Source organism: Oculina patagonica, chromosome 8, assembly GCF_052425735.1.
Source record: "Oculina patagonica isolate OP01 chromosome 8, crgOcupat, whole genome shotgun sequence".
Classification (NCBI taxonomy): Eukaryota; Metazoa; Cnidaria; class Anthozoa; order Scleractinia; family Oculinidae; genus Oculina; species Oculina patagonica.
In genome coordinates, this window is record NC_135765.1 from 128,928 (window position 1) to 151,553 (window position 22,626).

Below are 22,626 nucleotides of genomic sequence, written 5' to 3' on the forward strand. Positions count from 1 at the left end.
GTTCTTCATCAAAAATTTCACGACTTATCCCACTGCCTGTTGTCGCGCACCAGACAGCAAAGTTAAGTTGTTGAGGCCAGTAGCCAATATTTGGGCTAGCAAGCCACCTTTTTGACTCTTTTCCTGATGAATGCTTTAGTTTTGTTTTTTGAAAAATCTCTCTTAATTTCGTTGTGAAATATTGATCTGGTGTTACGTAGATGTTGATTTTGCTGTTAAATATTTTTTTCAAACTCGGTGCGGCTTCGTGAAATCCAACCGCGGGAATTGGTAAAGATGCGCCTTTTGCGCCGCTTGGTGACAGCTGTTGTGGAAAACCGCCTGAAATTTGATTCACCCCCAGTGCTTTTTTCATCTCTGGGCTCCAATATTTGCTGTCAGAGCCAAAAACATTTATCAAATGGCCTTGCTCTGCCTTGTAATAAATGTCTGCCGTTGCTGTGTGGTTGTACGCGAACTCAACCTGTGCAACAAATTTTGTTCGGTCAGCGTTTGGATATTTTGCAAGAAAAGGTTTCCATGCCTTGTCTTTTGCCGCTTCAGAAATTGTAGTTGCTTCTGGGGTTTTCATCCACTTCATAAAATCTCTTTCTTTGGAATCAAGAAAAATTGATTGAGAAATGTCATCAGCTCTCGGAATAGGCGGAGCCATTTTATATTAAAGATTTATTTTTCAAAAGATAATTATAAAGATGGTTGTGCTCACTGTCACCACAACAGAAAATCCGAAAACTGTTTATTTTGACCAGCCTATTCCTAAACCGAGCTATATCCGGCTGCTAAGTTGTTCTCTTTACAACAGCTGGAATAGTTTGGAAGAGGATTGAATAGTTTCTTACAAAAAAGGGAACGAGGAAAAGGAGGAAATGCGTTTTATACGGCAAGGAAACTACTCACTCGACGACATTGGGGATATTTTTGAAAAAGGATTTCCAGAGAAAAATATGTTTTCTGTAAAAAAAGGCATTACGGGTCGTTCCTTAATAATAAAAGCAAACGAGGCCAAAATTAAAACTTTTAGACTGAATGAAAGTCTTATTAAGTTCTTAAATCTGTGGGTTCTTAGTGATACTGATTTTCTTAATCAAATTGTGGTAAATAATGTTTCAAATCCTAAAAATTACTTCATCAACTGTGACCTTATTGACAAGCAACAAAGCTTGCTAAATGGTAAGCCTTCAAGCCTTTTAGCTTGTTTTGACATACGAGGGAAACCGTATGAAAAAATTCATTACCAAAATAAGCATCTTAACGTCTTGCGCGACGTTGCGGCTGAAGAAAATGTATCATCTCTGACTCTTTCGATAAGAGATGAAAATGAAAATCTATTCGAATTTAACGGCTTAAATCTTGCATATGAGATAGAATTAAATTAAATTAAATACAAAAATAAAATTAAAAGTATACGACCATGTCTTCAGCTAACGTGCTCCCAAGTGCACCTGCGTTTGGTGTTTGTGCAGAAGACAGCGTAAAACACGCGGAAATACAAACACTGTATCCCGCTTTGCCAAATCAACCAGAAAACTTTAGGTTAACAAAAATCAATCAAATTTGTTCAGAGTTTGACAAAGAAGTTGTAAAATACCGAGCTGTTTTGAAAAAGTATAAAAAGGTGAAGTCTGTTTTCCATTATTCCGCAATTTCAATGGGTGGTTTGTCCAGTGTTCTCTCTGCTTCCAGTCTTGGCACCGCGGTAACGGTCGTTGGTTTGCCGGTAAGCGTTCCTCTCGCTGCATGTGCTGCCATTACAGGCGTCTTGTCTGCCGCTTTCACTGGAGCGAGCAAAAAACTTGAACCAAAAATTATGAAAAATAATGAAATTACTTCGCTTGCTGTTGCCAAACGTGAAACTGTCAATAGGCTTGTTTCTGCCGCTCTCATTGACAATAAAGTTGATGACAAAGAGTTTCAAATTATTTTGGATGAATATTCTCGTTACATGGCCCTCAAAGAGACTGTTCGCAGGCACCTTACAAAAAATTTAAGCCAAAAAAAGTCATCCCCACAGCCTGACATTGAGAAACTGAGACAGGAAATTCGACAAGAAGAATTGGCTAGGTTAAAAAAAAGAATATCAGCAGAATCGAAATCAGATTTGAGAAAATAAACACTGGATTTAATCTGAGTGTTCAGAAAAATAAAATTAACGCATGACACAAATCGTGACATTGTGTTACACACAGCGTGACATTGTGTGACACAGAGCGTTACAGTCACGCGTGACGTTGCGTGACAGGTCAAACGAAAGGGCAAAACCCTGGTCGGGGGGTGCTCGTTGGCTGTTTCTTGCCTAGCCCCGGCTAGGACTTTTTCCCCGCCGCTGACAAGGCGGCTGTCCCGCATTTTTACCTCTGCCGAGGTTTGAAATCCCGAGGGATTTCTGAGCACCCCCACGTTATCAGTAGGGCCGAGGCGGGTTCACCCAGGGGTATCTCCCACTGAAAGGAGTCCCCCTATACCCCGTAATTCACCATCCGCACAAGCCATTATAACAGGATTCAAGTGGTTGGCCATCCACTACCTCCCTTGACTTCACCAGAATTTGTGAACTAACAAAAAGTTACGGCCGCGTTAACTTATATATAGTTCACTTTGTCACATTTTTCACTTGTGGTACCCTTTCACCTATTTTGAGCAAGTACGCATGCGCTTTTGGGCATCAGGATGATGTCATCATTAATTAGACACTTGGTAAAGTTTGGTAAATAGGCTAAAATGTTGGTGCTTTTCCAAGCGATTTGCTTTATTTTAACCGAACTTTCTACTCCCGTTTGGCAAAATGAGGTCAGACAGATAACATATCAAGTCGTGGAAGCAATGCTTGAAGCAGAAAAAAAATAAACAGGCCCGATTGAGTCCGATGTTTCGGGAAAGTTCTTTCGATCGATCGATAAACTTCTGTGATCAAATCCTGTTATTTCTCGATTTCTTCTCTTCGCTTCACTTCGCCAGCTTCTATGGGGGCACAAAAAATTACAGCGCGTTAACTGAGCGTATTTTTTTTGTAATATCTGTTCTGTTTCGTTTTTTATCGGCCCAAACACTAAATCCTGATTAGGCCGCCATGTTTCTTTCTGCTCGTCCAAGGGCCTGAGAACTAGAAATATGGTTTCCAGACTCTCTCTGAAAATGTCACGCAACTCACGTAAGTCGCTCGCGATTTTGCGTACCGCTCGCGGGGCAACCATTTTTCTGTCAAAAAAAACGTTTTTGCACTTTGTCAGACAATGTTTTGCATGTTTTTAACACGTGTTGTTTGTCAAAAAGTTTGCAAGAAGCTTTTTGTCAACTGATTTTAACAATTCGATGGTTTCTTCTCTTATAAAAAAATCTTCTTTTTTTGCATTTTTCTGGTAATTAGGACGCATGATGTCTTGTTCTTTTGTGTTATTTGAAATTTTTTTTGGGCATGTTGATGTGATTGATTTTCTTCCTTTTCCCATTTTATCTTTATTGGGCATTTGTTCAATAGGAATTAATTCTGGCACAGCAATTCAGCTTGATATTTTTGAGAGCTCAAGCCGCAGAGATTTTGGGTGCCGCTCGCGATTTTTGTACACACATATAAGGTGGCGCTTTTGGTCACTAATCGCGACAAGGAGCGAGGCGAGCCATGGCGAGCCGAGCGAGTTGTCGCGATTTGTGCCAAAAGCGCCACCTTATATGTGTGTCTAACTTATTTTTAGTATTTTTTATTTTCATCTAATCTTTATTTAATTTTAGACTTTTGTAATAATATTGTAAGATTTTTTGTTTTTAAATAGGAGGGTTATCATAAAATTGGAAATAGGTTTTATGCCATTTGAATGGAATTAACTTTGATTTGATCAGTCGATCGACCAACCAACCTCCAACCAACCAGTCAGTCAATCAACCAACCAACCTACCAATCAATCAATCAACCAATCAACCAACCAATCAACCAACTAACCAACCAACCAACCAACGGCCAACCAACCAGTCAATCAATCAACCAACTAACTAACCAACCAACCAATCAACCAACCAACTAAACAACCAACCAACCAACGGCCAACCAACCAGTCAATCAATCAACCAACCAACCAATCAATCAATCAACCAATCAGCCAACCAAACGACCAACCAGACCAACCAATCAGCCAACCAACCGGACCAACCAACCAACGGCCAACCAACCAGTCAATCAACCAACCAACCAATCAATCAATCAACCAATCAACCAACCAATCAACCAACTAACCAACCAACCAACCAACGGCCAACCAACCAGTCAATCAATCAACCAACTAACTAACCAACCAACCAACCAATCAACCAACCAACTAAACAACCAACCAACCAACGGCCAACCAACCAGTCAATCAATCAACCAACCAACCAATCAATCAATCAACCAATCAGCCAACCAACCCGGCCAACCAAACGACCAACCTGACCAACCAATCAGCCAACCAACCGGACCAACCAACCAACGGCCAACCAACCAGTCAATCAATCAACCAACCAACCAGCCAACCAACTGGACCAACCAACCAACGGCCAACCAACCAGTCAATCAATCAATCAACCAATCAGCCAACCAACCGGACCAACCAAACGACCAACCAGACCAACCAACCAACCAACCAACGGCCAACCAACCAGTCAATCAATCAATCAATCAACCAATCAGCCAACCAACTTGACCAACCAAACCACCAAGCAGACCAACCAACCAGCCAACCAACCGGACCAACCAAACGACCAATCAACCAGCTAAACAATTAATCGATCAGTCAATCAATCAATCAATAAACCAATCAACCAAAAACCAACCATCCAATCAACCAACAGCAAGACCAAGCAACCAATCAACCAACCAACCGGACTAACCAACCAAACAATCAACCAACCAACCAACCAAAAAACAATTAATTAACCAACCAACCAACCAACCAACCGAAAAACAACCAATTAACCAACCAACCAATCAACCAACCAACCGGACCAACCAATCACCCAAAACGACCAACCAACCAAACAATTAATCGATCAGTCAGTCAATCAATCAATCAATCAATCAAACAATCAATCAATCATTCAATCGTTCAATCAATCAATCGTTCAATCAATTAATCAATCAACCAATCGACCAACCAACCAATCAACCAACCATACCAAACAACCATACCAACCAATCAATCAATTAATCATACATTTGCATGTATCAGTATATTCACTTCTACTTACGTCCACAGTGTTTACCCTTGTACCATTCAGGACACGTGCACACATATCCATGCGACGAACTTGAATCACGTTGGCACGTTGCTCCGTTGTGGCAAGGACTCTTATCACAAGGATCAACCTCCACTGTAAAAAAAAATCATTTTAATACCAGTTCTAGCTGCTTCTCACAGTTACCGAACTTAAAAATCGATGCAAAAACAGATTTTTCACTAAACAATGACACGATCCCCACCACGAGCCCTTCAATTTTTATAGTTGGGGGGGACTCTTGCTTATCAGCAATGGGAAAACAACCTCGTTGGGAATCAATCGTGACAATCGGTAGTAAAAAATGACAAGATACTCGCGCAATTCTTCGCAGCTCTTCTTCGTTCCTCTAGAACCTGACACTGTAGTCACTTGGACCACGGTATCTAACTACAACAAAACAAACATTGTAAGACTAGCGCCATCTAATATATTTGAAGCTTTTATTAAAGCTTGGTATGTGCTTATGTAACCACATCATAATCAATCAGTTTCCAATTTTCATGAAACTTCTCTTGGCAATTTACATTGTCATTTATAACAAATATTTCTTCGCAATACAATAATTAAAGGAAACGCCCTGTTTATGTAAACAAACAATAGTCTAAAACAATTCTGGCAAATGTGAAAAAAATGTGGTACATACCTTCGCAATTCCGGCCTTTAAATCCCTCTAAACATTCACACTTGTAGTTACTGGGCGGCTGCTCGACACAAATTGCGTCATTTTCACAAGGACTTGTTGGGTAGCATTGATAATTACCATCTGAAAGTAGTCCGCATGGATCAGCCGCAATCTACACATCACTCAATAGTCCGCTCAGTGGTCAATAATATATAGAGCTACTTTGGAACTGAAAATTGGGATTACTTTGATCCTTTCTTTTAAATTAATTGACAGTTTTCCAATCGGAGTTTGATCAGGTATTGTTCGCATGACCGAGATCTGAACACCTTTAATATTAGCTTACAAGGGTTATGTCGATAACAAGGAGACTCACTGGGTTCTAGGCATCCCAGATAGTGTTAGATAGTGTTACATAGTTCCCAGTCAAAAGATTTTATCGAAGCTACAATGAGTGCCAAAAGTGTTGAGACATCCGGCACTTTTTGAGTTCCGTGGACAAATTTTAACCTTCACCCTATCGATATAACCCCTCCCCTCGAAACAATGTTGGATTTACTATCTACAAGTCTTGCCGCGTTTGTGTACAACATTGGAAAGGGGGAGGGGGAGTGGTTCACAAGCTACAACTGATTTGAAGTGGAAAATGGGAATGTTAAATTTAGTATAAACATTCCAACCAACTGTCTCAAGGACTTTTCACGATCATTGCAACTTTCGTGAACGTTGTGAAAATTAGATTTCTCAAAAATGTGACTCATGATAGTATTTACCTTTTAAACAGATTCTTTTTTCATCACATTGTTGATTGTCTGTAGGCTTATCTAGCAAGGCACATTGTTCATCTGTTACATTACTAGGTCTTCCATCTTCATCGATCAGAATGCAATTAACTACACGGTGTCGAAAGCCAGGACCACAAGGAGTGGAGCACTATAAAAAAGAAGGGCGAATGCTCTATGTCAATTATTTTTACTCGAACGAAATCACCGCTGATTATTAACGTTTTACAAATTTAATGCCTGCAGACTAAATGGCTACAAATCTTGACATGAGAAATATTCTTACCGCTGACCACTTTGACTCAATTTTCCACTCCGCCTTGCAAAGGATCTTGTTGCAGGTTCTACTAAGCTGACTAACATCCGGGAGCTTACTTGAATCACACTTGTAGGAAGATATTTCCTGATAACGGTGAAAACTAACTCTTTGGTGACACTTCATTTTACGTGTCTGTATACCAGTACCACATGTTTTGGAACATGGCGTCCAATCAGTTACCTGCCATCTAAATTGTCAACAGAATGGTTCGTTAACAATATATATACTATGCTGATGTGTTAAACTAATATTAATTGACAGAAGAATGATTTTTCATCACATAAAGAAGAGAAACTCTTACTCTGGAGGACAAGGCTGTTGGTTACATTCATGTTCATCATTCGGCCACTGGCTTTGATCGCAAGCCTCGTCACTGGCAGCTGATCCGTCTTCCATTAAAACGCAGCGAACCTCTCGTCTTTGAAAACCTAACAAAGTCACGGAAGTGAGGCAAAATTAAAAGAGCTGCTATGGGTTTATGACGTTTATGGAATGTGCTAGACGAGATCATCACGAATTCTAACAGTCATTCGGCGTCATGTTATAACAGATGAAGCGATTCTAATAGTCTTTCAGACAGACAGACAGGTGTTCTGGAAACTTACCTCCTGCGCATGTGGCTGAACAAGTTGACCAGTCACCTACAATCCATCTATAGTGAAGCTTTATTTTATGGTTGACATGATACAGAAGTTCGCATTCAACACCAGTGTTTTCTCCATACACTGCTATAAACTGATTTAGAGGAAGAAAAGAACATATTGAAAAGGGACGAAAGAGAGTCGAACACAGAAATTTCAATGTTGATGATACTGTTCATAGACTGCAGTATTTCATTTTCTGTAATACTTTAATAAACAATCGGTAAATTTCAGCGAGGATACTTCATTGGCAAGTGTGAAATTCGCATGATTCAACTTTCAACACATGTTTTAACATATTTCGCAAAAGTGGAGATAATGATCATGAGAGCCCTACAAACCCTGTTATCTCGTGCCATCTGACTTAACAAAACACAAGGACTAAAGCGTATCTAAAAATACATTTCTGTGCTATTGTAATAAATTATTTTTTGTTTCTTAGTTATAGACAGAATGGTACAGAAGGACATATCACTTCGTCACAAGGTTCGTGTGCGATATTTCTAATATTCTAAATGTATATCTACATAGAAAACGTATCAAATCCGGATCTTGTTGAAGACAAACAAAAATAAAAGGATTCTTACCATTATTTTAAGTTTTGCAGTTGTTGGACCGCTTATTACCAGTCTGTCAGCATATCGCTTCTTTTTCTTTGTGTAGATAATATTCGCTCCGGCATAACTCAGTTTGACATTTTTAGCTGTATCCGGGTTGATCAAAAAGTCACCGTCTTTAGTCATAATACCTGTAAAATAATGACGTTTTATTGGTTTAGTTAAAGTGGTATGGCGTTATAGCGGCAAAAGATTTAAGAAGTCTTAAACGAAATCTTACAAACAACGTAACACAACTAAGCCAAACAAATGTTACGGTAAGCAGAAAAAGGAAAACAGATAAAAAAGAAAAACTGAGATCTACTATGAAAAAAGCGTAAGATCATGCATGAACAACATAGAGCCTGTCATGTAGATTATGTTTTCTAGTCAAATAAAAACGGCGGGGAACAGCCACTATAGCGTGTCAGTTAATTCGACCATTTACATGATCTGTTTTTTGTTTTGTTGTAAATTGAGGTTTCGACCGTTGTTAATGTGGATCGCATAGTGGTTTAGAATTGATGCAAAACATTTCATTACAGCTCTTGATATTAAACGTGGTCACGTGTTAAGTAAGATTACAAGATATAGAGAACACTTTACGTCAAGGAACACCGGATGAAAGATGGAAAGACTGTAAACAGTGTTAACTCGTGCTATGCTCGTGCTAAGCATCATCGAAAAAGGTCATTAAAGAAAGTTTCCCAAAGTGACACCGCAATGTTATCGTTGTTGTGGTAATGAGGTGTTATTATATACGGGCCCAGGGCTATGCGTTATACTAATACTGCTTCTGCGGCTACTATACAAGTTGCACATTCAAAGCCCTATGACGCCCATCAAAATACTGCTGACACAGGTCTCTATCAACTCTGGCAATACCAAATCTATTCAGTCTTACCTATTTTGTTGTAAGTGGCAGATTTTTCGAGAAAAGTGGCTGACATTGTTCCAGGGGGGAGCTCAACAATCAGATCCGCATTTTGCTTACCTTCAAAGGGAAATTAATTTTAGTCATATTTAAATTAAATGTTAAATCAGATCCCTAAAAGTCTCAATTTTAGAGGCAACTGTTAGATTCAAGACACCTTTTTTTTTTGTGATACTCAAGACCCTATAAGACCTTACAATTATACGCCAATGGCTTTGAATCTTGGCAAATCGCTTTTCATTTGTGTTGATCGTTCGATGATCTACGTATATTTATTGAACGAGCATTCTATCAAGATATGTTTTCGCCGTAAAAAACAAAATTATTACCAATTTGGTCCCACTGTTTAATATACACATCCTTCACATGTTTGCACGTGTTTCCATTCCCACCACATACTCCACATCGATCAATTCTTTGATTTGATCCTAAAACTTGATTGCAACCTGCAGCCTGAAAAGAGGAAGCTGTCATTTTACCTCATAAATTATATATATTTGCCTTGGTAATAAGAAATTGCTCAAATTCATTATAATCGGCCTTGGCGAGCAGAACGTCCTGGAGAAGAATCGAAGCTTTTTTTACTGTTTTTGCTTGCTCATTGAAAAGTATCGTGATGTGCATGCGACAAAACAGATGCAATATTTTGCTTTTAGTGCGAATCCGTACCCCGCATTGGAGTTTTTCAATAGCTTATCTAAAATAAGTTGTTCTTGCATCCAACTTCTGCTGCTTACGCTGAAGCGGAGTTTAAAATTGCTACCTAGTGATTGTTTGATTCTTGTCTACCTTTATTCAACCTGTTTATTATTCCATAGCTACATCACAAATATCCAACTAAATGTACCTTGCAAACGCCACTAATGCAGACGTCGTATACAGAAGAATCTTTTTTGCATCTGGTACCGTCTGCAACTGCTCCATATCTCGTTGCCGTGTTACCCCGTTTACAAAACAAATCACATGGATCTGTGCATTGCAAATAAAATCTGTTACAGCATCACCTTTGGAAATTACAACTGTTGGCACGCTCAAACTTCCTTACCAAATGACCAGGCGAGCCTGAGATGAACTGTATGGCACAGCATGGGAGTTAATAATCTGATTGAGAAGCTTATGTGTTTGGTAAGAAATGTATTATCACTGAAAACATAAAATGACCTGACCTGGCATGGCATGACATGGCGTGGCCTGACCTGACCTGACGTGATGTAGGGCGACATGACATGACTTGACCTGACATGACATGACATGACATGACATGCATATTGGAAACTGTGTGATAAACTGAAGCTAAAGAAACAGTACACTGTACTTTACGAAGTACTAGTGCATTGTTTGTTCTACGTCTGTTGTGCACAGACTCGGGGAAAACAGAAAGCAGCAAGAGTCGAAGATGGATAGTTTCTGGTCATTGATTTAATAACTAGCGACAGTATTTTTGTCCCCGGAAATACTTACTCCCGTAATAATATGCAGACGAGCCAACTCCTCTTGCTTTCACGCATTGCTCATCACGGTAACTATTAACCGCCGTTTCAGGACAGGCCTAACAAAAATAAAACTTCTTGCTTGGATTTGATAGATTATGAAATTCAAATCCTAGCGGTATGTAGGATGTTTGTTACAGCAGCCTATAGTTTAATGGCCTAATCACTAAGAGTCTCCTGTAGCTTATGCAGTGGTAGAACTAATCGAAAGGTCATAGGTTCGACTCGTGTTTCTGTTTCTTTAACGAGTATGCCAGTGTCATTTACTGCAAAAAATCATCTTGAATCTCCCAAGATAATATATCATATTCATTTCGGAAAGGAATCTATATATACTTCAAAGGAGATTATGCTATTAAACTAATTTAAAACATTATGAAAAGAGCAGGCATCGTACTTACCAGGATGTTACAAATTCTCCAAAGTCCAATTGTTTTTCCCTGGCATGGCTTTCCTCCATTCGATGGTCTTTGCGATTGTAATCATTAAGAAGAGGTCATCAGGCTAGATATTATTTCACACTGAGTGGATACTTGAAAGACCACGGATCGAAGCCATAGAATAATGATACAGTTCTGTTTTAAGTCATGGGAGTTTATTTACAGGTAATTTTTAGTTTTTTTTTTTTAATATTAAGAACGTTCACTGAAAATCGGATGCAGTGGATGTTACGCAAACCTTTGATTCTGGATCCATGGTGACGGATATTTTGCTGATATTCATGAGTTCATTATCACAACATATAAAACATAATATACTGGCAACACCACAAACTAAAGGTTTTTACTTTACTTAAATACTGACCATGGGCACTTTATACAATCGATAAGTCTCAAAAACGGAGGAATTTTTTTCCAAGTTGGGTCAAAAGCCAAATTCACAAGAAAAGGTCATTTAGAAGGAATCAATGAAATCTTAATATAATATAAGCCAAGGATGTGCACTCACGGTGGATTTGTGCATGTTCTTGTGCGGTGTTGTACTCCTCCTCCACATGTTCTAGTACAGGATGTAAAGTTCGACCACTCGCTCCACCAACCATTTATTTGAGGACGTCCGTTGTCAACACATTCTCCTTTAATGCACCACTGCAAGAGTTCGAACGCATCATGTCTTAATTTTTAAACCGTAAATTTCTTGATTTGTTGTTGTTATTATATGATGTCGACGGTAAAAGCTTTTTACAAATCTAGCTTACGTTTCTGCTTCCACAGGGAGTCCCATCTGCGACAGGAGCATTTCGGCTCAGGCACGAGTATCCATCTGAAGTACACCACAGATGACCACAATCATTCTAAAAGATAAAACGAAGGATTAACACTAATAGCCTTAGGACGCCTCGACGAAGAAATCCTGTGATCGAGGTATATATTTGCTATTAATGATGATGATGATGATAATGATGATGATGATGATGATGATGATCATGATAATGATGATGATGATGGTGATGGTGGTGGTGGTTAAAACGGACGGCATTATATCCAAATCAGAACATAATATTGTGTAGTCATTTAGGAGGCTTCGCGCCAACTTTTTCACGATAAATTTTGTGTGATAGTATAGATTTTGATATAAATTATTGATATAGATTTTGGGAGATGAACATTTTGACATTTGATAATTTTTTTAATACAGTTTGCGCTTAAGAATATTTATTATAGAGTAATATAAACACTGGTTACCATTTTTTGGTGGCACTGTCCATAGTTGTCACCATATTGCAGGGCACACTGATCGTCGGCACTCATGACTTCGCCAGGAAGTTTTATTAACTGCTTCTCTTCGTTGAACTTTTTAAGATCAATCACCTCTATTGTATCGCGTACTGTCCTGCTTAGGACTTCTGGTGTGTCAAACGCAATGTTTCCAGGGATACTTCTTGCTTCTACTTTTTTAAATACTACTGCTGCTTTGTTTTGGGCCTCGTCATTCAAACACCATGACCTGGCACTTCTGTAAAACACGTTAACAACGTTTATAAGGAGTAAAGGTAAAACCTGGGGAGGATTCGTTCAAAAGTAAAAGTCCTTTCTACGTACGATTGAGCCCGGGATGTTCAGAAAAGGCCAAAATGTTATATTAGGAAAGGGCATTTATCTATACTTGAGCCGGCAAAGAACACGTACCTATACTTCTTCATACAAATGTTTAAGATACTGCTTTTTTCATATTTTGTTTGTTTGTTTGCTTTTGTAAACTTTATTTTATTTTTCTCCCTTCAACTACATATATTTGCGAACATACATACACGGATGGATTAGTGTTCGGTGGTTTCGAGTACGATTTGTAAATTGCCAACTGGTCAGCTTCCTGTCAGCTGAAGATCTTATATATACTATGATTAATATTTGTTCAATAGACATGGCCCTTCAAGCAAACACAATCGTGCATAGATACAGCTGTCTTACTTCTTTTCTATTATTTGTATGTAGTCAGTTTAGATTTGTATTATTTATTGTTTGTTGTCACAGTAAAATTTTAGCCTTTTGTCAGAAAAATGATTACCAGATTGTAGTATGTTTGTAACATTTGTTAGTGTCGGTTGAGATTATTGTGCCTGTCTCTACCCGCTCTCTCCCACCCCCCACGTAATTACCTTAGGAAAGCCTGAATAGTTCTGCTGCTGCAAACAGACCAACTCTCAGCAGAAGCACCTCCTGGGAGTACAGGTGACATAATAAAGGTACTGCCTGGACAGTAGACACTGTTTCCATCGTGAGCCACCCCCATGCTAGGGAGAATAAAGGAGAGACTCTTTTTGGTTGTCGATGTTGCATTGTCGCTATCGTGTTATTTCCAATGTTCCTATGTGTAACTTTGAGCTGTGCCCTTCATGATTATAAGGGTTGAAAGTGACAAAAAAATCAAGTATGGCGCTAGGATATTGGTGGAAGAAAGCGACATTTTGACCAATTTAATTCCAAGTCGCAAATTCGCCTGTTGATGCTACCAACTCTGCTCCACGTATTTCGCGGCTGATTTATGCAGTTCGTTTATGCAATGTGTTTGAAAGAATTTTGTATCACAGAAACATACACATATTGCGTTTGAGGTCGCTGCTTTAGGTGGTCATTGCTATCATACGGTTGGGATTTACTAACAGCCGTGGAATTTTATCGCTACTTGGCAAGGGTCTCTATTTTAATGTGGTCGTTGATTTCCGGAATGACTGCAGCAGTTGTAACGAAGTCTGAAAATAAAATCACTCCACTTAATCCCTTTGAAACCTGATTTTTTATGTATATAACTCATTTTTCACATAGATAAGTTGTTAAAAAAAATTATTTAGAACTTTATGCAAAGGAAGTCAGACATACTTGTGACCAGTTTCGTGAGCGATTATGAGTGCAGTTTGAAGGCCAACCATGTTATTCACGTTTCCTGTGTCTTGTTGGCACATGTGATTAAAAGAAGCAATTCCTAAATCGTAAGAAACAATCGAAAACGTATTAACAAGCTATAAGAGGAAATTGAACTTCTCGCGATAAGGCAAACAAAAATGAATTTAACAGACACAGACGGTAGTGAAAAAAGGGCGAAAATTGAATATAAATCTAGGGCGACTAACATATGAGGTGGAGAAAACTAAACTGAACAAACAAATTGAAGAATTGAACAAATTGAACGTAACTACAACAAAAGTGTTTTGCTTACCCCCTACGCCTGTTTTCATGCTGAGGAAATCAACAAAATAGTATAGGTAAAACGATTAATGTTTATGTTTAGAAAAATCATGAAATTCGTTTCATTTTTACCACTTATATGTTTGGTGACTAGCTGACAAACATACTTATTTACTGGCTGCTGAACAACCACTTCTCGCTTGATTTCCTATCTTTTTCACCATTTACATTCCGTTCAGATCCAAAAATGTTCGAAACAACGTATATTAAAATTATTTTTTCAAGATTTCAAACAGAAGTGTTTGTTCCGTACATAATCGGAAGAAACGAGCCAGGTTATAACTCAAAATTTCTATGAGATAATAGTTGATTCCAACTAAATCGAACGGAGAGTGAATTATCATTTGAAACCCTGGCGGCCCGGGAATTGAATTAACAAATCTATTTCTTAATTTCCCATCGAAATTTAAGAGAATCAGGAGAAAACGTCCCCATTCTTTAGATGACCTGCAGGTACTCCATACCAATGGCTGATGGTGTTCGGTAGCTCAGTAGAATTCAAATACCTTATTATAGGAAATTAACGCTTGTGTTAATTAAGGTATTTGAAATTAACGCGACTTTAATTAACGCGAATTGGAGAAAAAACTACTTCACAATAAAGGAAATTAACGCGAAAGAGGGGGGGGTAACATTTCAAAATGTAGGAAATTAACGCGACGTACACAAAGAAAAAAACACTTGTTGAGACAACGGGAACAAGTTTATTTCAACATTAGGCGTATAATCCTAAACGTAGGGGCTAATTAAAGAAATCTGACTGCCTCAAGCGTTCTTCACATATTTAGTGATACCGGCAGTTTTCCACCCTGGTGAGATTATGCCTTTTTCTAGAAGTCAAGAAGGTCTGGACTGTATATATATCGAGAAATTGGGGACAAAATAATGGAAATAAAGGTCATGGAAATTAACGCTCCACTTAATTAACGGCTCGGAAATTAACGTTAACGAAAATTAGCCCGACTTAAATTAACGCGAAGTTTTGGAATTCGCGTTAATTTCATGACGCGTTAATTTCCTCTCCCCTATAATAAGGTAATTATTGTTAGTGTCGTTGCGTGGCAACCTGTTCTGCGAGTTTCAAAAAAGAAACCCAGAAATACACTGGTAACGGACTGTTGTATAGTGCGACAAATTATAAACTGTTTTTCTCAAACATATCATGATTGTATATTTTTGGTTTAATGCTAGTAAAAGAGTGTCTATTTATTGGGTTTGCTACTTTTTTTAATTTCTGGCTTGTAATTTCACCTGTATACAAGAGAACACACGTCAAAATGCTCTGGGCTAGCATTGTCTGGATTGTTTAAAGCTCTCAAATATTTTTCCAGTTTCGTCATCCATGTGTCTTTAGAGTCCGAGTACTCTGCACCAAGAACCTAATGAAATTGAATATATTGGACAATAATAACAGCAGACATAAAAATGGCATTAACGGGGAGAGAAATGGTAACCGTGCCACAACCGAAACGGTAACCGTAACAAAAACAGTGAGAGTAACCGAGCTACAATGACAACAATTTGTAATCATAGAAATGGCATGAAGAAATTGGGAAACGTTCATGAAGTCTGCCTACCATGGACGGTTCTTTGAAGGTTTCGATAGAATTATAACTCTTAGGAATGATTTTTTCTTATTAGAGCATGATAAGCCCAAGATATACCACTTCTGTTCCCGAGCCACTTACTTGCATACGTATTAGTAGCGATAGAGGCAATGCCTTACCTTTTTGTCGATGACAATGATTCCCGAAACTACATAATAGATACGAATTTCTCCAATGCTCGGATCCATAAAGAGTCCTGAAATCTTCAAGAGAGACAAAAGTAAATACCTTTAGAACTTATCAAGGTGACGCTTGCTCACGAGTATTGAAAAAAATTCCCTCCAAAACCTCAAACTGGAAAGTCAGCTTTAAACTGTTGTCCCATAATAACTGCACATTTTCCAAATTATTATTTTTATGTTGAAACAAAACCTAATTTCGTTTATCTTTTATGCAGCGAGGATTCTTATGGGAAACAAAGAGATTTCACCAAGTTCCAAGGAAGGTCATATAAAATTTCTGATAAACAGGACTTTTCTTTGTATGCTGGCCTTTAGGATCTTCACTTCACTTGTCCCCTGGCGCCAAGTTGGCGCATAGGGCCTCAAGGATACAAAGGCTAAAATGATCTATTCCTTACTTTATTTCATTATTCCCTTACTATATTTCCTAACAAAAGAAGAAACTGCTGTGGGCTTTGATGTTCACGCTGTAGTCTAGCCGCAGTATCAGCCTCAAGCATCAGGAACGCCTCCAAAGTTTTCATTTTCATGCTTCCTTTGTTGGTTTCGTCTGACTTTTTAGCGCTTTCCACGATTTCTGCAAAACAAACGGCATGTTTGTAATAAAATCATGTCACAAAAGATTCATTTAAGTTAGGTGAGGTACGTTTATATTAATAGCTGACTGCGGCATTTTTGTACAGACCTTTGTCAAACTGGCCCGGCCTTACTTTATAAGAAAACATTGTCATGGTCTCTCGCCAGTGGCTTCAAACCAAACTTGTAATCATGCTTGACCACTTACAGGCCTGTCTCCTTTCCCTTCTATCAAGAGTACCCGGCGCACTTTAAAAAAACGAGAGAATGTAAGCCATACCTCTTTGTGTTCTTTGTGCATCAACTTGAATCTGAAGAGACCTCTTGTAAATTAAATGAGGCGTCGCTTTTTCTTCGCTTGGCACTGCTCGCTTTGCCAGATGAGTCGGCAGTGGGTGTATAAACAAAGTATCGCTTAATAGTTTAAGCATCCCAGTCTAAGTTAATTGAAAAGTAGAGCAAACTATATTAAATGAAAACGACTAGCTTAGATTTATTAAATGTAGGGAGTACAGAAGGTAAATACACATAATTGTGTCACCAATAAGCGTGTAAGCGCTAAAAAACTGCCTTTTTAAATTTATTCGAAGTTTGCAGTATTTTTGCAACTTTGAAATTGCTATTGTAATATTAACATTTCTTTTAAGAAAGTTGTATTTGAAGTACATGATGTTTAAGCGCTGAACCGAATATAATGCATACCAGTCCTCTTTCATCGCTTACAGACACCAATGAATGAGGATCGGACACCACGTGACCAAGATAGTAAGTGTTTTTGGGTGCAGGAGCACGTGACACTGTGCCATCAGCGTGTCTCGTCTCCACGACGACGTTAGGTGACATCAGCTTTCTGTTCAGTGTGAGGTTTAAGTGCAACTCTCTCCCGAATGCTGGGACTTTATAAAATATGTTTTCACGTGACTCATCTGATCGTCGCTGACGCTGGTCATGGAGTGGAAGACCTCTTTCATCCAACTGATGAGGAATAATTACATCGTACTCTGGGACTGCAATAGGAATAAAGACAAATAAAAACGAGTTTATCATTTGAACGGCCTTATGCGCCTACTGGCGCGATAAGTCATGATGATGATGATTATCATTTATCACTAGGCTTTTCTGTGCTTGATGAAAAATTACCAAATCATAAAAATGTTGAACAAAACAGTGCTTTCATTAAATAACAAGAAAAGTAAATCTCAGCACACACTCAAAAAAGAAAAATTCAATGATATAAAAGACAATCTATTGGATGGCAAATGTTTTTGATGAATCCAACTTACGTGAATTAGAATTTTAAATAAAAGACAACGGCGTTATCCATATAACTTAACAAGGCATTTTCTGTAACATTTAACTGATCATTACTTCAGTCTCGATACTGTCAGTGCAATCAAAATAAATAAACAGAAAGTATGAGTAAATTGCAAATGACATTAGGAATTGGTTTTTCGATATGTGAGCTACAATCAAGGAAAAGGAATTTAAAAAATTCAATGACACGAAATAAAAGATCTCGAAGATAGGTCACTGTAACAAGAACCAACTGCCATACCTTCTAGATGATTATCAACACCAAAAAAGTAATCCAGGTCATTTTCTGTCATGTGATGGTGAAGGGTCTGTGTAGAAACAATTATGTATCTGTGACGAACACAACAATACTAACAATAATAACTAGCCTTGAACATGTCCAGTCTAAGAAGTATAAAGCTTTACCGATTAACTATCCCAACTCTAATTCTTGTGTTTAATTGGTTATAGGACTACTTCGAGTAATGCAGTTCAGAGTTAATCGTTCTCCTAATTTGAAATCCGCCTCGCGCTTCAAATATTATCTAAAGAGTTGTTTCCCAAATTGATATCCTTGTTTACTTATAATTTTTGGTCATTATGAAACAGAAATTTTGTAGATGTAATTCAAGTTCACTTATATCGGTTCATGTCGAACGTAGCAATAATTGTACATGTACTTACGTTACGGCGCATGGTCCGTGCAAAAGCTGTGGATGTAAATTAAAATCAGTTAGAAAAGTAATGATATTTGGGACGTGCTCAAAACTTTCAGGATGGAGTACAGTTATAGTTTTGTGTGCGCTCATCACGGTGGCACGTTTACCGTTTTACAATTTCTAGTCTTTCTCGCGACCATTAATTAGATTGTTATTTGCTCCTTGTTAAACCTTTTAGAATTTAAGCTATCCTCCACCGTCCTACTTATTCAAATGAGCAAGATAACACAATACCTGAAATATGACTACAGTATTTTTAGACTCGGACGTACATTTAGTGTTATACCCCAGAGAAGAGATTGGAGGGGAAACTTCATGCCCGAACCTCATGTCCGAGGGCAGAATGACAGAATGAGAAGTATTGCAATGGATTGGAAGAAGAAGTAATAATTGTAACGGTTCTTTTGGTGTTTGTAAATTCTGAAAATATAATATGGTGGTACAACAACCTCTAGCTTTTATTCGAGATTTGCATATTACAGAGTTGAATTGAATCCTAATCCGTCTGCTTAATAAGTCATCGCATGCGCGCTTTGTTTCCACTTCGTGCTTTGTGTAAACGAATAGAATGGAAACCTTTGCTGAGAGAGGAATATCATTACATAGAGGCTTTGGGATAAATATACAACCCTTTTATTTTATTCTTCTGAGCCTCAGACCCAAGTAAGAACTTTAATGCATCGAAACTGGTCTATTTTAAGAAGAAAATTATCATTTCTGAGTATTCTTTCTTACCTCCATAGAAAACCATGATAAGAAGAACAGTATACATAGTCAGCAGTTGATTATGCCCCATCCTAACATAAAGAATACAAGACGTCTTTGAAAAGTCATATTATATTAAACAAAAACAGATGAAAGGTGCTATTAGGTAGAATATACTGATAAGTAGCATTGTACACATAAATGTTTGTATTCTAGCAGCCGCGAGGACAAACGACCAGAGTGATGTTGAAATTTCGACAGCTAAGGCAAAGAAACACAATGCGAAGTCTCGTGCTTTTCAATGTTGGTCAGCTACCTGGTCTATTCTCGGATCCCCTTCATCATCTACAAGGCAGGACATACATCTGTGCGTAAACACCTCCCTCTAAAAAGTCCACAGCTTGTTTTTGTCGTGCAGATTTAACTGGCAAAAAGGCTTCCACGTCAAAAAAAGGTACATATCTTTAGTCAAAAAGTTAAACATTAGTTGTCTTGTCCTGTCTTGTCCAGCTCAATTCTAGTGAAATGCTCGCATATCAATAACGCCCGAGAAACTGACGTGGTCTGTGCACACAAATTAGTTTAGGAAAAATAATGTTTTTTGTTCATTTGGCTCATACAATATCTTTACAGTAATAAGGCCCAGTTCGGCCGCCGAACGTTGCATGAAGCCGAACCTAATACCTTGAATTAAGTACATTAAAAGTTCGGCTTCTAAGAAGAACAGGTATTTCGATGTGAAACGACTCAGTTGTTTCCCTCGTTCCTCACGCCACTTGGTATGACCGGGAATTTCGACTTGGGAACGACTTGGTGACGTGAATGAAATGTTACCGAGCGAACACTATATGGAAGGTATATGTGGATATTTAAGACTATTCTACTCAGCAAATGCTCGCTTGAAAAAATGATATAAACCGTGTCTCTTAACAGTCTGGACCATGTAAAATCATCGGCAAAGGACCATATACATTACCCAAATCTAGGAAAATTCAAGTTATAGCATTTCCAAAATTGCATTCAATACTTATAAGCTACTATGCTTTGTGTGTGTAACAAGAAGTGCCTATCGTGAATATAATAATTCATCGTTATGATTTTGAAAATCAATATAATTCAAACTCAAAGGAACCAATTTAAATTCTTAATCAGGGCAGGAAATTAGTTTACATCGAAACAGTAGTGTAACATTTTGTCCCGTCAGTTTTGTTATTTCATCATGCTAGCAAAAGAAGGGGAAAGAAGAGAACTTTTTAGTAAATTCATATGGTATCCTCGACTTAGTTTGCGAAATGGTCAAGTTAGTTCCCACTATTACTCCATAAAAGCAGCATAAAATCAAAATTCCCCCAAAAAACAAAAGGATGACAACAGAACACATGAACATGAAAAAGGTAAAAATCTAGCAGAAACATTTACCTTCAATTCTCACTTCACTTCACTGGCAGATATCCTGTTTCTCTTGAATCCAAAAAAAAAATCAGAAGCGATTTTCATTCGCCTTTTAGGCAGACGAATGAACATTAAATGTTTGGGGATATTGCAGCCCCTGAAAACGTTTGAGACCTTACCTCAGTATTTTGTTGACAACGGCTTTATTCTTGGGACCTAAACCAGGAAAATACTCTTATTTACAGGACGTCAGTTTTCGCGGAAGCCAGACTGCACAATGTTTGTTTTGTTTTCAGTTAAATTGTAAATACCTATGGCATTAAATTATTGCATTTAAACAAATATTTGCTTAAGCTAGCAAATTTTACACCTGCCAGTACTCAGGACAATGCACATGCAATTTTTTTCTCGGATTTTAAAATTTTAATAAAAGATGGAAAAATTACTTCCAAGAAAGCGCTATCAAGACTGCAAGGTCGGCCTCCAACACAAAATAATAACACATTGATACACGCTTTGATTTCCTTGTCGCGGTTTGGCCGACCTCATATCGAGCAGGTAAACACAGTGTCTTAATGGGAGCAGGCCAAAATTTTCAAACAAATGCTACAATTTCTGACATGTTTTCCCGAAAATGCACTACATCAATACTTCAGTCTCACGTTCGAACTTAGTAAATTAAAATTCTCACGAAAAAAAATCTATTCAAAAGCAAGAATTACAGGAAAGTAAAAATAATAATAAAAATCTGCGGAGCAAATATTGATAAACTCAACTTACCGTATGACATGTTGTTTGGATGGATGGCAATTTTATTTTCTTTCACTTCTCGCAAGCGGGTTTCGAGCTGCCCCTGCGGCTTCTTAAAGAATAAGCGCAGGCTTCTGAGTAAACAACAGTCACTAAAATAATTAAACTTGACGCGTTAAACATTTTGTTGATTTATAAAATTGCCCGAATTGACAATTTTCAAGAAAATCCCAGGAAAGGCTTGGCTGTTAGCTGTCGTCAAACAGTCGGCTAAAATGTGATGCATCAGCTGTACAGCCAAAATAAGTCGGTTTGTACTAAATGGCTTAAGTTTAAATTTGACATTGTTAGGTGAGGTAAAACCATGCCTTAAAATGCATCTAGCCACTAAAACGTTTTGGATAAACAAAGTATTGCTTTTTGTCTAATATTTCTGCGCATTTTCAATTTTCTGCGCTCTGTTATAGTCGAGCTCCATTTAGTACATGACCGTGTTAAAGCGGATCTGGAGAGCATTTGACGTCAAATCGAGGACCACGCGCAGCCAGTTCTTTGTCGTCAAAAGCTTTTGCAACAAAATTCTTACGATTGGGGCCCAGTACAGTCATCTCAGTTTTATTGAACTAACAATATTTATTGCAATTTTTCCTATTTTAACAAGACATTGAACATTCAACCAAATCAAACAATATAAAGCAGAAATACCTTTAAAAAATGCGGCAGTTTGTTTAAGTAAAAAAAAAACGTCGTTTAGTGTAATAATGAAAAGTATTGGACAGATATTGGAAATAAAAAGAAGTATTTGTTGAAATCTTTCTGGGTTGTAAATGTGACATAAAAAGCAGGCAAATAGCATGGCGGTATTTCTTTATTTACATTTATGCAGTGTTTGGTGATGCAATTTTTTTTTTTTTACCGAAAAGGGGGGAAACTCCTTATACAAGTAATATATGAGATTGAGCGGTCTTTATATTTTTATTTTTTTGGCTTAGCCATTGCAATACTAATAACATGACACTACAAAAGTTTCTATCCGACCGTGAACAAAGAAAAAGCAAGTTATTGTACCAGGAGGGTATTAACACTAA

The 22,626-nt window shown here is 37.9% G+C and overlaps 1 protein-coding gene across 1 annotated transcript in view; it reads right to left on the bottom strand.

Annotated features, from left to right (window-relative positions):
* LOC144662302 (A disintegrin and metalloproteinase with thrombospondin motifs 6-like) overlaps positions 1–21,000 on the bottom strand; it is a 40,912-nt gene extending 19,912 nt beyond the window's left edge. The window contains exons 1-28 of the mRNA XM_078523086.1: positions 20,968–21,000; positions 20,816–20,857; positions 19,427–19,488; positions 18,657–18,682; positions 18,235–18,301; positions 17,382–17,686; positions 16,960–17,116; positions 16,523–16,680; positions 16,041–16,124; positions 15,566–15,693; positions 14,286–14,305; positions 13,949–14,051; positions 13,228–13,362; positions 12,314–12,584; positions 11,827–11,922; positions 11,577–11,716; positions 11,030–11,096; positions 10,600–10,687; positions 9,986–10,107; positions 9,468–9,591; positions 9,109–9,198; positions 8,196–8,356; positions 7,573–7,702; positions 7,269–7,395; positions 6,935–7,154; positions 6,640–6,799; positions 5,888–6,007; positions 5,215–5,337 (exon numbers count right to left, since the gene is read on the bottom strand). Coding sequence (XP_078379212.1) covers positions 5,215–5,337; positions 5,888–6,007; positions 6,640–6,799; positions 6,935–7,154; positions 7,269–7,395; positions 7,573–7,702; positions 8,196–8,356; positions 9,109–9,198; positions 9,468–9,591; positions 9,986–10,107; positions 10,600–10,687; positions 11,030–11,096; positions 11,577–11,716; positions 11,827–11,922; positions 12,314–12,584; positions 13,228–13,362; positions 13,949–14,051; positions 14,286–14,305; positions 15,566–15,693; positions 16,041–16,124; positions 16,523–16,680; positions 16,960–17,116; positions 17,382–17,686; positions 18,235–18,301; positions 18,657–18,682; positions 19,427–19,487 — 3,283 coding nt within the window. The 5' untranslated portion in view covers position 19,488; positions 20,816–20,857; positions 20,968–21,000. The remainder of the gene's footprint in view (positions 1–5,214; positions 5,338–5,887; positions 6,008–6,639; positions 6,800–6,934; positions 7,155–7,268; positions 7,396–7,572; positions 7,703–8,195; positions 8,357–9,108; positions 9,199–9,467; positions 9,592–9,985; positions 10,108–10,599; positions 10,688–11,029; positions 11,097–11,576; positions 11,717–11,826; positions 11,923–12,313; positions 12,585–13,227; positions 13,363–13,948; positions 14,052–14,285; positions 14,306–15,565; positions 15,694–16,040; positions 16,125–16,522; positions 16,681–16,959; positions 17,117–17,381; positions 17,687–18,234; positions 18,302–18,656; positions 18,683–19,426; positions 19,489–20,815; positions 20,858–20,967) is intronic.
* Between the last annotated feature and the right edge of the window lie 1,626 nt (positions 21,001–22,626).